This window comes from Poecile atricapillus, chromosome 9, assembly GCF_030490865.1.
Source record: "Poecile atricapillus isolate bPoeAtr1 chromosome 9, bPoeAtr1.hap1, whole genome shotgun sequence".
Lineage (NCBI taxonomy): Eukaryota > Metazoa > Chordata > Aves > Passeriformes > Paridae > Poecile > Poecile atricapillus.
In genome coordinates, this window is record NC_081257.1 from 16,859,151 (window position 1) to 16,876,620 (window position 17,470).

Here is a 17,470-nt window from a genome sequence, read left to right on the forward strand (position 1 = left end):
CCTGCACACGTTCAGATTAGGAGGGTGTGTGTTTGGGATGGGGCTCACTAGCATTTTGGCTGCTCTTTTAATAAACCACACGTCAGCTCTTACAGAGGGCTTCCATTTTTCATTACATATATGATAAAATATGTTGTTGCCATTACACCTTGTTAGGCTGCCTAGCAATGTGATGTCTGTTTTAAAGACACGTTAAAAAAAAGTGTAATCCTGCTTGTCAATCTTCCCTGCAGAGAAGGAGACCTTTCTGGATCCCTTTGTGCTGAGGGAACTTCTGCCAACATCTCTGGGGAGCTACTACCGCTACACAGGTTCCCTGACTACTCCTCCCTGCAGCGAGATCGTGGAGTGGATCGTTTTTCGGAAGCCTGTGCCCATTTCTTATCATCAGGTGTGTTTGTTTTGTCAGTGAGGCCCATCTCTTAATTTGCTCTCTTAAGACAGTGTTTTCAAAACCTGCTGGTTTAATTTGGAGAACACAAATATTTCTGTTGACAAAAAAGGAAGTGTCGGTGATTTTTTTTATTCTCTTAATATTGTTTCTGAACAGGAGCCATCAGTCTTGAGAAGACAGTACAACATGAAACCCAGCTTCCTTTCAGTGATTTATTTCATATTGTTTTTGTTAAGATTAAATTAAGCTATGGTGTAAATAGTTACATAGAGTTCCCTTTTATTCTTTTTAATTGAAACTTTCTTTTCAAAGTAGAGTGAGTGATTTCAGTTCTGCTCAGATTTAGTAATTTGAACTAATTACATTAGAAAAGACATCTTTCCATTAATTCTCCATGCTTAACTGTTTTTATAACAAAGTAAAGCTACCATTATGTGCTCAGTGAGCTGGTGCACAAATCTTTAAAATTAGCATATAGCAGCTTTTAATGCAAATAGACACAGTGTCTGAAGTTTGAAGAATTATCCTGATAAAGCAATGTCTAGATGAAGTCAAGTGTTTGCCAGTTCAATGTGTTTTGACATTGTAAGACTGTGGTATTTAGAAAGACAACCTGCTGGACTTAGTCTTGCCTCTTATTCATCTGTCATAAGCCACTAAAAACAAACTTTTTACATTACTAATTCTGTAAAGTGCACATGAACAGTTCACTGGGTGATCCTGACTGAAAGATGTAGTGCTCAAAGGTTTCAGAAGTATGGAAGGCACTTGCCATACCCCTGCTCCAGGCTTTTTTTCCTGTTTTCTGGATCTCATTGCTTCTCCCATAGATTCTTTCATCTTTTTTTGACAGTCTGTGTTCAAAATCAGTTGCAGTGCTTCAGCTGAGGCCCTCCAGAGGCTGAGGGACATGTCAGGATTCATGTCTCCAGCCACCCATCCTGGTGTTATTTTGCCTCTTTCACAGAAGTGTGATGGTACTGTCCGTGTTCAGCTCCTGGTCAGCAGGAAACTTTTGCTGGAGGCTTTCCCTGGAGCTGTGTGGCAGTGCTGAGCACACTGTGCCCCCAGGCAGCCCCTGGTTCTGGCTGGAGCCTGTGACTCTGCACATGGTCCCGTTTGAATCAGACCCCTTGTTTTGTTCAGGCTATTTCTCTGATTGTCGAGATCATTTGGAATTCTGTCCTTGCCTGCAGGATACTTGCAATCCCTTGTAGCTTTTCACTACATCAATAAGTTTACTGTTTATTATTTGGTGGCTGCAAGGCCTGGCCCATGCTCAGTTTTATACCCTGTGTGCACATCAGGTGGGTCACGACTTCTTTTTTCTTTTTTAACAAATGCAAATAAAACTGTAAATATCAATTTCGGCTGTTGGTATAAAGGTACTTTATCCTGCATAGCTCCTTTCCTGTGCTGCACAGAAGTAACTGTTCCAAATCAAGCCTTTTAAAATTTGGCATTGTGCATGTGTATGTGGTTGAAGGGCTGGGAATTCTGTGTGTAGACAGACTTTCATTGATACTACAACACATGTGGAATAAATAATAGTATTCCTCCCTCCTCAGTAGCTCTAGATGTGTGTGTTTCAAGGGCCTGCCACCCTGCCACTGCTATGATTATTATTTGTTCCTCTAACAGAAACAGTGTAACATAATCCATTGCCATAGTTTAACCTTCTTTATCACAAACCCCATGAAGCAGCCTGTAATCCCAGGGGATGACAGTGATATTGCTTAAGCTTTGTTGCTGTTCCAATTAAATTCTTGCTTTTGAGCAAAATACCTTGCTGGAAAAGGGACAGTAGTGAAGTGGTCCATTTGTGGAGGCTTCTCTATTTTATTCACAGTCCTCCATCATCATCATCTTCCCCGATAATTAGACAACAAACCAGGACAAGCTGTGTCACCCTGCGGATGCATTGTAAAGCTAAGTGCATTCAATGACCCAAAGCATGGCATTATCTCTCATAATGCATACCTCAGAGTAGCTCATTGTGCTTATAACAGTTTCAGGATTTCTAATTGCCATTTGTATATCCAGCCCTTAGAAAACTACACATCAGGTTTTAATGGTTTGTAATTGCATGACTCAGAGTTTTAGACCAGGTTTCCCTGTATCTGCAATAGTCTTACAAGAGCTTTTAATTTCTTCTTCTGAACAGGAGCTCTTGTACTCCTTGAAGAGCATGAATGTAGCTCTTGACTACAGATCTTAGAATATTATTTTTTTCTGGCAGCTGTAGATAAATTAATTTCTCATTTGTCATAGATAATATTTTTATAGTGAAAGTGAGGTTGAAATGGCTTATATATACTTTCACACATAAAAAGTGGAAGGTTAAAAATCATGTTTGAATTGGCAGTTGTTAAAATGCAATTATACCTCCCCAAGGTATCGTGGCAGAAGAAAATATTTTAAAAGTTCCCTCTCAAAGTTTAAAAATTCAATTAATGTCATAGATGTCTAAGCCTAGAGACTTGACTTCAGAGAAGGAGTTACTACCCAAGTTCTTGTGCTTTTATAAAGTCACCTTAAGCCCTGTTAGCTGGCTTCCTCAAAACTGCTTCCAGTGCATGAAGTGCCAAAGGCATGTAAATAAGCACAAGAGTTTTGATATGTGCTTCTATAGAAGGGTGTAGCAGGATCATCTGTTGTGGGTTTTTTTTTCAGGCATAAGTGTAAGCCAGTCCATTTAACCCTTTTTCAAGCCATCCTCCTATGCTTTTGAGGGGGCCCTCCTAATAATTAGGAAATGGTCTTTGAAATTTTTCAAGATGTTTCTTTGAAAGAATCAGAAACAGAACAGTGTTGAGAACCTGGGAATAAAGTATTCATATAAGATGCAGAAAAAAAAAAGTACAATTCAAATCCCAGCATTCGCAGCTGGAAGCCTGGAAGCAACACCTGAGCTCTGGAAGTGGCACCTGAGCTCCTTGCCTGCAATGGGAACTGGTCATTGGTGGCCACCCCTCCCTGCTCATCCCCTGCTGTCCTTCTGCTGAAGGGGACTCAGATTACTGGTTTGAAGGGAAATTCAATAATGGTAGTGGGTTCCTCATGAGTCAGTGGAGGATGCTTAACTGCTCTGTTACACACTTCTTTGATTATCAGCTGTATCAACTGAGGCTGCCATGATAATTCTTCCAGTTTTAAAGTTTGGGGTTCACATGCTTCTCAAGTGCTTTTAGAGCAGACGCACTAAATGAAAAGTGTGTAAGTTTCAGTGACCTGTCATTAAGCTATGAATGTTCCTCAAGTCCCTTTTTGAAGTCCTGGGCCAGATTCTGTGCTCCCAGAATCCATACTATCAATATGTGTAACTGATGTGATGTCCAACAATACCAGGACTGATTCCGTCTCTGCTCTGTCTTGCTCCATCCTTCCAGCAGCAACATAACTAATTCTAGTTTTTGTCCTGAATGATAACAAGGTAACAGTAAATGCTGTACCTACCTTGATAACTGGGAGAAAAACATCAGCTGAAAATATTTTCACCTTAGTTTGCTGGAATTTTTTTTTCCTAAGAAACACTAAGATACAAAGTAGCAGAAAAGTTTTCCAATTACAGTTCTTTCTTACAGGTAATACGTTTTCTTATAAATAGCTCAGATCTGAATCCAACAGAAGAAACTTATTCCCAGAGGAGTATATGCTAGCTGTGCCTAAAAGTGCTGCATGAGCTGTCTGTGAAGCTTAGCCTGGCAGCTAAACTTCGTAAGGTATTCAGAGATAAGGAAGTATTGCCTTATCCAGGAGAAAGTTCTTGGTGTGGAATGGCCTGGAAGCACTTTCTGACGTGATACTGTGAAACAAAACGGTGCCAGCCGTGAGGAGGGTTTGGCAAGGCTGTGTCACACACAAAAGGGATCTTAAGGGCAAATGTTTCTTTGCCAGTGACAGATGTCCACAGGTTCTAGGAGGCTTTCTCCCATGTTGGGCAGGATAAGCCCTGTGCTGAGATAAGGTGGTTGGCAATAATTTCAGTGGGCAGTCTGACTTCCCATGGTTTTATCAGTCCTGGCATCAACATTTTACTTCCTTCCATTTTGCTGTCTTATCAGCCACCCGGATTCCACTACATTGTTTTTTTTTAATTAATGTCCCTTCTCTCCCCTGCCATGATGGCTGCAATCAGCTGGAGGCATTTTACTCCATCTTTACCACTGAGCAGCAAGACCATGTCAAGTCTGTGGAGTACCTGAGGAATAACTTCCGGCCCCAGCAAAACCTGAACAACAGGAAGGTGTCCAAGTCTGCTGTGAAGGATGCTTGGAACCAAGATATGACAGACATCTTGGAAAATCCACTCGGCACAGAAGCTTCCAAAGGTGGGTTATATTTAATGTTTTACACTCGACTAACGGGATTTTTCTCTGTCTACTTTGTCACCCAATGGTGTCAAGAACAGCTGTGAGCCACCAAAGAAATAATGCAGATTGGGCAGGCATTCCTTGTTGGTATGTGTCAATAAATTAACTAATTCTGCTCATGCTGCAAATACTGAAGACTCACTGTGACAAGGTGCCATGACAATACAGCCTTAGAATATGTGGGTCTCAAAGCCACAAAATATGAATCTCAAACTGGCAATGTCCCTGTTTCTGCCAGCTGGCTGTAGAGCTGTGGAGATGCCAGACAGAAAGGGAAAACCAAAGGGCCGAGCTCAGAGGTAAAAATTCAGCCCCTTTAGCACTGAGGCACTGGGTGTTTGAATGGAAATAGGGTATCTAGATGTGGTTATGGGTTTCATTTCTTCAGTAACAAGACTTGTGAAGAACTGTTGACCTTTTAATTCAACGTTTGTATCAGTCTGTTGGTAATGGTGACAGGAGGAAAATAATCTCTTCCTTTTAGGCAGGTGATTTTCTAATGTCTTGCTGAAGTGTTTCATGTGCCTTTTTGTAGAGCAGCTGGCGCTTGCTTCTGTCAGACACCAGATAATGAGCTGGAGGGAGGGGGGTGGAGGGAGGTTCCTGTTGCACTGGCACAGCCAGCCCTGGCTAGAAGAGCACATCAGAAATGCTGAGAGAAATGTGTTCTGGATAAAATAAGACTAGAAATAAATATCATTTACTACTTTTATTTGCCTTTATTTTATTGACTGATGTTATTTATAGGTAGAAGAAATCACATGTACTTTCCAGTCTTCAGTCTTGCAAAGTGCTTGCTGCTTAACCAGTAGAGGTAAAGAAGAGAGGGGCAGTTTGCCAGAAGGCAACAGCTAAGCAGATTTACAAGCTTCCCTTTTTTACCTGGCATTTTCACCTGGCCAGGCACAGAAAGTGCAGATTTTAGAGGATGTGAATCATGAAAACAGCTGCGTTCAGCAACCTCACCCTCCCAAGAGAGTGCTGGGAGAGTGTATTTCTCAGGGCTCATTATTCTCTGAGCATGCTTATTTATATATATAATATACACGTACACAAACCTCATGTACAAGGCAGCCTTGGGACAGAGAATTTACATCAGAAGTGAGAAGGAGATCTTGGGAATGAAGAAACCCTGCTACGCTCGGATGCTCTGGCCTGTAGTTTTCAATCAGTGTTGTAACAGCAACATGTGTCAGTAATTTCTTCAGTTATATCCTCTGTACATATTATTTACCCAGAACAGTGATGAAAGTTAATGAGTTACATTATGTTAAAAGTGACAAAACTGACTTGTTTTTATTTTGAGTGCAGCCGAGGTACCTCTGATATAACATTCAAGGAGATTTAACTGCTTTGGTCACACCACCTGCATATTTCTCACCTCACTGGATTGTTTTTAAGACTATAAAAAATCTTGGGGTGATTTTCACCACCACAGTAAATAACTGAAACACACAATTTTGTCAGAGCATGACAAACACTAAAGTCTATAGTTAATAGACTGGTTAGTTAATGGGCTGATCCTAAATTTGCAGCTGTCAAAACCAAAAGAGCACTTTGAATAACCAGAAAGATTCACCATGACTTTGATCTTTAAAAACCAAGCATGTGTGGCTTAGTTATCATGAGATGAGCCAGTCTACAGGAGCAAGGGACCAGCACAACCATTAGTCCATGTTTATGGGGTTTGGTTCTTGGGGTCTGGTTTCCTAAGCAGGTTCTCTATGAGTCCTCTGCCATCATGTTCAGGTAATGCTCTGTGTTCGTGCCTGCCTGGGAATTTGAATTTGTGACAAGAGAGACCCTAAGGTGGGGGACATGCATTTCCCATGGTCTGACAACATTCAGCATGGCATCTGATGGCAGGGATGAGGCTGGAGTTGGTGATTTCTTCCTCCCCTCAGCTTTTGCTCTAGGAGGCTAATGGCTGGGCAGCCGGTCGTTCTGTACCAGCTCTGTTTGTCACTTTCTGGGTTGGGTGCACACCAGGGGACACTGAAAACAGGTGCATTTTTTTCATGAACTTAAGATAAATAGGTTGGCACAGAGTTGCTAACACAAAATGATTGTAGTATATCCTCCAAAGGTTACAGGGATGAGATATAGCTGTTCCAGAAATACAACAACATGGATGTTTCTGGCCTCTTTTTTGACAAAGGTGAACAGTGATGATGTGCCTGGTCCACTGCACATTCTGAACTACTGACATATAAATAAAATGAGTTGAAGTCATAATTCTTGAGTGAAAGCAAAACCTGTTGTTTATTCAGCTAGTAAATATAGTACCACTTTATGCAGTGTCATTCATGCAAAAGTAGTGAGGAACCGAGTGCATGGAGTGCTTTCCAGACAGACAGACTTGCATACAAGTACAGAAGAGTGGAAGGTTAGCATAACAAATTTATTTTATGCATATTCTTCTGCATACCTCCTGGTTGCACCTCAATGCTTTCCACATTGCATTAGAAAATGTGACCAATGGCTGTCACATGGTGACTCTTGTTGCCCTCCCTGTTCCTGATTTGTGTGTTGTAGAAAAAGGCATGGTCACGAAAATGTGTCTTTTACTTGCTGCAAGGTGATATGGTTTGTGATGGTCTTCAGCTCTGCAGGGTAAGTTTGGCTGTGTTTGTCAGTGCGAATTTTTGCAATTTGTTTCCTCTGTCACACTCTATTAAGTCTGTGGGCAGTATTGCTAATCTGGAAAACAGTGTAGCATTCATTATGTAAGCCTTTCTTATTTTGGAGGAAAATGTGCCCAGAACAATTTGCATAATGTTCAGAATAATTTTCAGAATTCCCTGGTGAATAGGGAGTTTCAGATCAACACAAAGCAGTGGTCCATTGGCAAATGTGCCATCCTGAACAGTTTGGGACCAAAGAGGAATGTCTTCTCTCTCAGCTATCAAAGCTATCTCAGATCACAGAACTGTGACCAGTAGCGTAACCTGCAGATACACTGGAGGAAAGCTTTGTCACTCTATACCAGTCCTCTGAGTATTTCCTTAGCAAAGCCCCAAAAGTGGTGGCATTTGGTAAATAAAATGTCTTCTGGGAAAGGCTGTTTTAGGTCAGTGAATTTGGATCCAGTTTGTTAACCAGTATGAATGTTACCAGCCTTTTGCTTTGCAGTTACCCTCCTCTCCCTTCTCTTGTTTTAATTCGAAAGAGGCAATGAAGAGAGGGGCATTGTTTTCAATCATCACAATACGAGATGGTGAAATATTTTAGCTAATTTGAAATAGGTCTGATTTTTCATTTACAAGTGAAAACTCCAGATTTTCTTTTGTGTCAGAGTTTAACAAGATGAGTTTCCCTTTATTCCATTATCTCATGGCTTCCTCCTATTGGCAAAAGCTGATTTAAAACAGATCTCTTGAGGACTGCTTGTATGCCTGGAATAAAAGCATATGCATAAGACCTTTGCTGAATCAGAGCTCATGAGCTGAGCTTAATTTTTAAGTTGACCCTGGAGCTATTTCAAAAAACCATACAGATGATGTTTAAAGATCTTATTTCCAAAATACACCATCCAGGTTAAATACTGTTCAGCTATGTAATTGTAGCAACTGGTGGGTTGATAATAAACCCTTGTACAGTGATACTTTTTAAGATGAAACTTTCAGAGATACAATCTATGCAGTGGCTCATACTGTTAAATCAGGCAGATATCATTTAACAAGAGGGCTCACTCATGTTGCAATAGTAATTTATGTAAAGTTTTGAAAAATTAGAGGTTCTCTGTACAGCCATTCTAAGCCAAGAATGTATTTGTAAAGCATTCATCAAATACTGTAATTATCAGTGACTGTGTCAGTGTCTGACTTTTTGGACCAGACCATCTCTGTTAAAATTGCCTCCTTTCTTCTCTGGCCTGTTCTCTGTGGCTCAGGACTGTGTTGCTCTGTTACATCATATATTGTGCTCCTGCAGCTCCTGGGCCACTTTCAAGCAGCTCTGGTAGAGAGATTGCTAATTATTTATTGCTTTAATAGTGTACATTGCTCTCCAGGGACAAACAGAATTCTTACATAAAAGTCCATCCAGTTCAAGGACCTGGGTCTGCAGGGAATCCTTGCTACTTTCACATGTTGTCCCATCAAGCAGAGCTGTATTGACAAAACATTACCTGCTTTAGTAAAGGTGTAGGCATGGAAACTCAGGAGGAAAAGGTGTTTCATTTCCTCATTTCTGAAAGTACCCAATGTGCAACAATGCTTTCCCATTTTATTTTTCTCCTGATTACATCAAATGTTGTTTCTTTATGTTTTTTTTTTAACACTCAAAAAAACCCTTTAACCTTTCTATCTCATTAAATGTGCTGCATGCCTTACAACACTTAAACAAGCATCCCATGTGAGGGGCTCTTGACATCAGAATTTTCTTTCACAGATGCCTGATTACTTTCCCAAAGGTGTCTGATTACTCTTTGCTGGAGTCTCAAATGATGCTGTTTCCCATCGGTGGGATTTCACCTCAGAGTACCATCTGTAATTACAAGCCTAGACTAAGTTAAATAATGAGCAGTCATAAATTCACTCCAGTAAAACTTAGCTTTGGACTCAAAATTAACAGCTGGGACATTTCTCTAGTACTGTACAGGTGATCATTTTCCTTACTGTTTTTTGTTATGTGGTAGTAATTCACAGTTTAGAAGTCCTTTTAATTTAATTTAATTTTAATTTATGCCACTAAAACATGGATAGAAGATGAAAACTGAAAACTTGGATTTTTCTCTCTGCATGCCTTGTGCTGGAGGCATGGCTCAAGCCAGCAGTCTGCAGCCAAAGCTACTGCACTGTTCAAGCAGAGCAGTTTAGCTCTTATTCACCATTTCATGGCTCCTGATGTCAGAAATGAAAATACAGCCTTCTGTAAAGGTGTTGCCTTTCTGCACAGCATTGGAGTGCACCTCCCATGCAGCAGCAATCAAAGGTCCAGAGATTCATTATACTGACATCAACACTTTGAGGCAGATAGTCTAGAGCATGGCAGCAGTGTTTCTGAATGAGAACAAGTTATTTGCCTCATTTATAGCCTCTGTTATTACTCCCAGTAATTTGCTTTCTAAATGCCCATGTTTTATGAATACTGTCTCAAAACAACTTTGCAGTCTCTTCATGCCCTCAGGTTCTCTCTGGGAGTCTAGGAGTCTTAGGCAGAGAAGTCCTACTCTTGCAGAATGTCATTTTTATGTTTTAGTCAAACCTAAATTACTAAAAATACTCCGCAGTAATATGTAACATATTCAAAACAACAACAAAGTGAAGGTAAATTTAAAATTATTCATTATTGAAAATTTAACTCAGGGTGGCTAAAGCAAAATTTAACTATTTATTTTCTTTAAATACCTCAGCAGGAATGGAAATAAACAAGAACCTTTTAAAGTTAATTTACAGTGTGTTTTCCATTTGCATTGATTCTTTTTGTCCTTTGGAAGAATCTTGGAAGATTTCTTTATGGATTAACAATTCCTTCCTGGTTTCCTTAGATAACTGGGCTTTTCCTATTCACTTTTATTTCATTTTGCTATGGAAATTATCATTTCCCAAATCTATTCCCCTTTAATCAGGTCAGCACCCCACTAGGTGTGGTGCAAATGAATTCATGTCTCATCATTAGGACTTCTCTTGGTGTAGCAGCCTGGCTTGGAGCAGAAGGTCACACTTGAGGGTGATGGCTGTTCATTGCCTGCTCTGCATCTTTGCACAACAGACCTGCCTGTCTGCCACTGCCTTAGTTCTCCAAGTGAAGGTACTCATCTGCAGCTGCAGGAGTCTCCTTTTGAGCCTCAAGTGGCTGCTGAATGCACATTTTAGGCAGAAATCAGTGGATTCTTGCATATTTCCTTCTGCATATTTCATCCCTTCCACCTCAGCCCTGTCTTGCTGTGCAGCACTGGCTGGGTCCTTGTGTGTGCCGTTGTCTTGGAGAGTGTCCTGCAAGAGCAGGAGAGGACAGGCTTCCGCCTTCCAGAGAGTTTCAGGTCAGGTAGAACACAAAACTTTTCATTTCAAAAACTGACCCATTTTGAGGGGAATCAGACACAAAAAGATGTGGTACTTACACCTGACATAGGCCTCGTGCTTCCCTTGTAGTGGTTCTGTTCTGCAGGGTTCTGTTTTACACCTGTTGTAACTTCTGTGGGGTTGTAATGTGAGGAGTACATGTGTCTGGGCCTGAATGTAGTAAACAACTTATCAATAGATGTATTAATAAGCACTAAGTCACTGTTTACACTTCTTCAGAGATTATAAAGGGTCCAAACCAGCAGAGCAAGAAGAATTCAGTGTGAAAGTGTAGGTGTGGTTTGGGTTCACAGCTGCCACTAGAGCTGGAGGAGCCGAGTTTGAGGATTTATTCCATTTACACCTGGAGGGAATTCCTTTCTGCACTGCCTACCTGCTGGCCCAGTTGTTCAGCCCACAGATGTACTAATTTTAGTTTGAACCATAAGTGCCTGCAGCTCATCCTTTGTGCTGGAAAAAGCCTCCAGAAACTATGAAAGAAAAGCTTTCATTAAAAAAATCTGATTTTGGGCATCCCCCAGGCATGTACTGGGAGGCTCTACCAGCCCTATTGGTGCAGCCTTCCTATGCTCCCCAGGCCAAACAGCCCTCACCAGAACATTGGAAAGGTCAGCTTGGCTAACATAGCAAATATGTGTCCTTCTGGCAGGAAATCCTTCTTCCTCCCCATTGATACCATTTGTGCCACTGAATGTGATCACACATGTGGCACAAACACACTGTGTAAATAAGGGTACAGGTGTACATTTGAAACACAAGTCACCCTCTGTGTGCACACATGGATGTGTGCAATACAAACACAAAACTTGCAGGGCAGGTCCTTGTTGGACATCAGTTTAGCCCAGCATGGCATCTGATGGTGCAAGGCTGGTCTGCACTGCTGAGGACTCAGACCACAGCTGTAGAAACAAAAAGCTGTATTTGTGAAATATGTGAAATCCTCAGGTGCAAACACACAGTCCGTGCCCTTCAGTAAAACAGGATCTGTTGCTGTGATGCCATGGAAAGGTAGGTGCTACAAAGCCATACAGGTATTAATCCAAATGCTGGTTGTGTGTACACTTTGGGAAATGGGCCAGCAACAGAGGCACAAACCCCAGCTCGTCCAGACACCCTCTGTCACAGGGACCCATGTCCCATTTGCTCGTGAGGGCTCATAAAACAAGCGTGGGATCTGTCCCTCACACCTCAAGAAACAACCCTGTCTGTTTGAAGCATAGTGGAAGGTAAGAGCAGGGAAGATAAATAGTCTGTCTCCTAGCTACATTCTGCCTGTGGATTGAAGTAAATCAACACAAATATTTGTGTGTACAGCATGCTCCGGAGCCTGCCAGTGCCTGCTGGCAAAGTGCAGGCAAAGGTAAAGGAAAAATGTGTGCTACTCTTTAAAGCAATTACCCTTATGTATTAATAATGTCATTTATAAGCACTCTGAGAAGTCAACAATGTACACTAAAGCAAAGCCAAAAAACTGCAAACATTTAGTAAAAGAAGAGGGAAAATGTTATAAGTATGCCTCTTGGCCCTTTCTGATATATTAAAGCCTCTGTTGTCTCTGCATATGATCTTCGTAGTTTATTTGTTATCCTTTGGGAGCACAGCCCTTGCTGAACTCTGGGATTGAATCTGAGAGCCCAAAGCATGCTCTTGTTTATTATGGATCTGAGTCTCTTCCTGAGCACCTCCACTGAGTCACACCATTTCAATGTAGCTGAATCTGCCCCTGTATCGCTTCCCTTACCATGGCACTGAAAGCAAGTTTGAGTTCTCTCATTGCAGCATAACCCATATTTTTGCATTTCAGGGTTTATTTGGAGTTTTGAGGATCTAATAATGAGAAGGAATATGTTTTTGTGTGTGTGTGTATAGGTATGGATGTTGTAGTTGAAAGTATTCTTCCATTTTCTGTTGGTGGCATTGCTTTTCTCTTGTCTGCAGTCGGGTTCTTGGGGGTGACAGGGCTGAATGGACTTGGTGCAGTGTTTTGGCAATAGCACAGGCACTGATCACAGCTTTCAGGTGCTCTGAAATCACCTGGGATGCCTGTGTCTGAGTTGGGTGTCATTACAGCAGCAAGTGGTGCATCTGTCCTGCAGGACTGGCCCTTCCAGCTTCTTCCCAGGTCTGGGGCAGAGGAGAAGGAAACACCCTCTCTCCCCCAAGAACTTGGCCACCAACTTGTTGGTTTCTTCACCCCTATGGTGAAGAAAGACATGAAACCCCCATACAGACCTCTTAGTTTCCCTTCTACTGAGCATGGGCTAAGAAATGCCCCATCTACCTTCCTTTGTGCTCTTGCTCTGAAGGGAGAGACACTGTTCCCTGCCACTCATCCTATTGAATGAATCATTCTGTATATCCAGACTAGTGAGGCCTCTCTCACCTTACAGCCAGGAGCTGCCTCCCAGAGCAAGACGAGACCAGACCCTTGTCCCTGCCCTTTAGTTACCACTGAGCAGCTCTGAGGCAGTAACATGCTATGGGCACATCCTGATGCTGATGTTTCCCCCTTCCATGTATGAATTGCCTTAGAAGATCTCTGCCCATGTCACCACAAGGGATTCAGGATCTCACTGTCACATTGCTTTTCTGTGCTGAAAATTGTCGGGGCTTCAGCACACAACGTGTATCCCACAGCACCAAGGAGAGGAACAGCAGTTTTGCATTGCTGAGACATTCAGCAGGAGGTAGAGAGTGGGATTTTTCAAAGGAGGGCATAGCACAGCTAGAAATAACTGCCTTTAAAGTGGTGACATTTTTATGCATGGACAAGCTAACTTAGAACATTTTTAGAGGATTTTACAAATCCCGCTGAGCCCAGTGCAACTAGATTCATCATATGAAGACCTGTTTTACAGGGAGAAAGTATACAAGCCATAACTGAATATACAGTTCTTGCACTCTCACAAAGTTTCCCTAAATAGGTCTTTTCATAACCACAGGTAGCATATGCAAAAAGCATGATGAAACCCAGAAAGTTTGGCTGGTGTTGCATTTCTGTCTTTGAAAGAGAAATACAGGCTGCTTTTAAGGAATAATATTAATAAAAAAATGCTGCAATATTCTCTTACGTGCTATTTCTGCATTCATGGGTGTGTCTTAGTGTCAGCAATTAATTTTTGCAAAGCAACAAGCCCCTTTTTTTGTCTTTCAGCTCACTGAAATGGAGCTGCCAGGAGCTTTTGGATTAAGCTTTATCAGGCTTTCAGTTAGGAAAGCCTCGTGGAGGTTACGTAGCCAAATACAACATACAAATCAAATTATGGGAGAGATGAATGCAGAGTTGTTAAATTAATTTTGTTTGTTCCAGCCCACTGGAATGTTTTTAACATGAAGAAAATAATTCTCTGCTGTATGGCTGGCCTGCCCAGTGCTTATGACTGCATCAGCATGCTGCATTCGTCTGCCAGTGGCAAACAGGTTTTGTCCAGGCTTGAGTGAGCCCTGGAAGATGAGGCTGGCCAAGATGTTGGATTCCCCCTGCCTTCCCCAGCAGGCTGATCTGCAGAGAAAAGCCTGGAAGAAGCTGCTAGGCAGCCCCACACATGGCCAGCAGCTGGGAGAGCAACTGAGGCTGCCTGAGTTGGGTCAGAGGGGATTCCTCCAGAGGCACCTGCACAACGCTCCTGCCTCTGCAGGACTTTTCCAGAAGGCAGGAGCTAGCTTGTTTGCCAGGTTCTCCCAGTTCAGGTCATCCCTGACAGGAAGGTGAGGGTGTTTTTTCCCTTCCAGGAGGTGCAGGGTATGTCTGTGCCTGCAGTGGGGCATGACCATGGTACTGCAAAGGCTCTGTCCTGTTCAGTGCCTCTGAGATGTGGCCTGGTTGCCCCAGCTGGGGGTTTCTTCTCTCCACAAGTCTTGCCCAGGACACAGTGGCTTTGGTGTCCTGCCAGACCTGTGCAGGTATCTGCTCAGGATTGCACACACCACAGAAAGTCATCCTGAAAGCCCCAACAATATTTTAATATCCCTCAAGATCTGAATTTTAAACAAAGCATTAATAATTTTTTTTCCTAAATTTAGCTGGGATGCTATTTCAGTGTGGAATAATGCTGGTTGTTGGTTTGGGGTCTGTTTTTTCCTCAAGAAATCATGAATTCACTGGCTGGGGTGTTTTTTGGTTTTTGATTTTTTGTTTCTTTCTTATTAAGCCTGGTTTTGTTAAAAAAAAAAAGAAAAATAAAAGCCTGTGTTTCTCTTTAGTGTGTCCTGATTAAACTTCCCCTTCTCTGTCCCAACCTCTTCCTGAATTTCTATCTCTTCTTCAGCTGCACATTTTGCAAAATCACTAGAGGTCCTTTAGCCTGTGATTCTTTTAATCTTCTTTGAAAAATCCAAGGCACAGAGAGTATTGAAAGAAAAATTAGATCTCTGGGAAATGCCAGTTGTTTTATAGATGGTCAAATCACTGTACTTTTTTTCTTTGCCTTTCAGACATCCACTATGTTATTATGTATCACTTTAATTAAATCATCAAATTGAATTATTGGATCAAATGTTTCTTTATTCCATTGTGTCCTAAGCAGGTTTAATTAAATTAATAAAACCATATGTTTCATTTTATAAAAAAAAAAAATATATATTTCTCTTTTGCCCATTCATAAGCTGTTAAAAAAAAATGTGGTTGAACAGAAAAGGGTTGGTTAATACTAAATTACTTCAGGTTTTTCAGATACTGCTCTTTGCCTTGGAGTAAATTGAACCAAGTCATACTAAGTCATGAAAATTTTGTAATATTTACTGATGAATCGCAGTATTGCAAATTCAGCCTCATTTTAGCTGGCTGTGAATGAGGCTTGCTCTCAGTGAAGTCATTGGAGTCACTCAGGTGATTAGAAGTGCTCATGACCTTCTTGGCTCAGGGTGCAGAGTCAGGGAGGGTGCTGTGACTCTGAGCCTGTGAGTCTCCTGTTGGGAAGTGCCCACTTCCCTGGCTGGCATGAGCTGCTCCAGATGGCACCCAGGCTGGCTACAGAGAGCACAGAATGGGGCCATGGCAGCCCCCTCTCCCTGGGGTGGCTGGGGGTCCTTGTGTGAAAATCAGCTGGCCAGCTCAGAGGGCTGGTGCAATTAAGGTAGATGTCTCAGGAAGGTTACCTGCTTGAATTATTTCTAAAACAATTTGATGCATGATTACTTTAAATATATAAATCTCTGTATGTCCTCCTGGAGGACAAAGACTGGGTAAGAGTTTTAGGTCTGGGTAGTGCTTCACTCTGGGCTCCTATCTCTGATGGGATTTGATTAGGTGGAGCGATAAAGGCTGGCCTGGCATTTTGAAGTGTAATTCTGTGATGACAAAGGGCGTCAAAGAGGGCAGTTATGATTTATTGGTGCAGTTATCAATAAACAGTGATGTCAGGGAGAATTGATCTGACCATCTCAGCGGAAAGAGGTGAGCATGGAGAGGCATACCAAGGATCAGGAAGCTCTGTAAATAGTGGTAACAGAGATGGCTTTCAGCTGTCCCATCTCATCCAGGTCCTGGCCACCTTCATGCTGTGCTTTGGGGGATCAGAAGGGAGACAGAGGGAAGCCATGGTGTGGCTTCTGACTGTGGCACTGACAGGAGAATGCTGTTTTGATCCCTTCAGCTCAGTGTAAATAGAAACTCACATGCATCTATCCAATGCTTTCAGGTACTGTAGGGTTTTGTTTTACTGGATCATCCTTCTGGGTTGAACAGAAGGATCTACTGCAAAACTGCAGGATTCTCGCCCCTCATGGCAAGAGCAAATATCAAAGATCTTTCCTGCCCAAGCATATTTCTGCAGTTCATGTTGTCTTGTTCAGCTAGCTACAAAATGTGAGTTACAATTGCACAAATGCATTGACAGGTATTTTTCTATGTACTGGTAATACTGGTGTTTAAAGCATATAAACATTTTTATTTAAGAACTGTAGCTATTTCAGTAATGTAACAGCAGTGCTGCATGGCCAACCTGCAAGTCCAGGCACAGCAATAGACGTAGTTCCCCTTCAGTGCTGCCAGGACTCTTTAGAAGTGAAATAATGGCCAAATATACACGCAGTCACATACCTGCAGAGTGCAAACAAGCTCAGTGTGTTGGCTTTAAAAGGAAAAGTCATACTGGGAAAAATAATTCTGCAAGCAGTGTCAGCCTGATGGGCTGGGTGACACTTTGCCTTTCCCTGGCAGCAGAGACCAGCTCCTTTGCCACAGCACATGTGTTTAGGTATCATTGCAAGTGATTTTCCTTGGTTCAGGGTTTATACTGAGAAAGAGAATGTGAGAATCTGCCCTGAACTAGGTATTTTAAACGTGATTTTTAAAGCTTGGAAAAAAATCTGAACTCTTTCTAGCTGAGAAGGGGATGATGCAGTTTTCCCACAGCCTGTCAGTGCCATCTAGCGTTGTGCATCCCCACCTGAGCCTTTCCATAGCAACTCCTTGAGAAGTGTTTCCTCAGCACTGCGAGGGGACTGTGACACCCCACTGCTGGAGGGGCCTGGCTGTGTTTTCACCTGGGCTTGGTCTGCCCTGCAGAATTTTGGGTTTGGTACTGCTGGAAGCAGAAGCCGTGTTTTTCCCAGAGCTTAAGCTGTCCCTGTGCTGATGTCCCACTGATTTAAGCGTGGCTGAGAAGTGACTTGTGCCTCCATGCTTCAGGCAGGGTTAGGAAGGCAGGGCTGCCTGGGGCTCCTCTGCCTGC

At 42.2% G+C, this 17,470-nt stretch overlaps 1 protein-coding gene across 1 annotated transcript in view; it reads left to right on the forward strand.

Annotated features, from left to right (window-relative positions):
* PTPRG (protein tyrosine phosphatase receptor type G) overlaps positions 1–17,470 on the forward strand; it is a 390,155-nt gene that overhangs the window by 291,394 nt on the left and 81,291 nt on the right. Inside the window, exons 7-8 of the mRNA XM_058844737.1 lie at positions 234–391; positions 4,533–4,725. Of these exons, the coding sequence (XP_058700720.1) occupies positions 234–391; positions 4,533–4,725 (351 nt within the window). The remainder of the gene's footprint in view (positions 1–233; positions 392–4,532; positions 4,726–17,470) is intronic.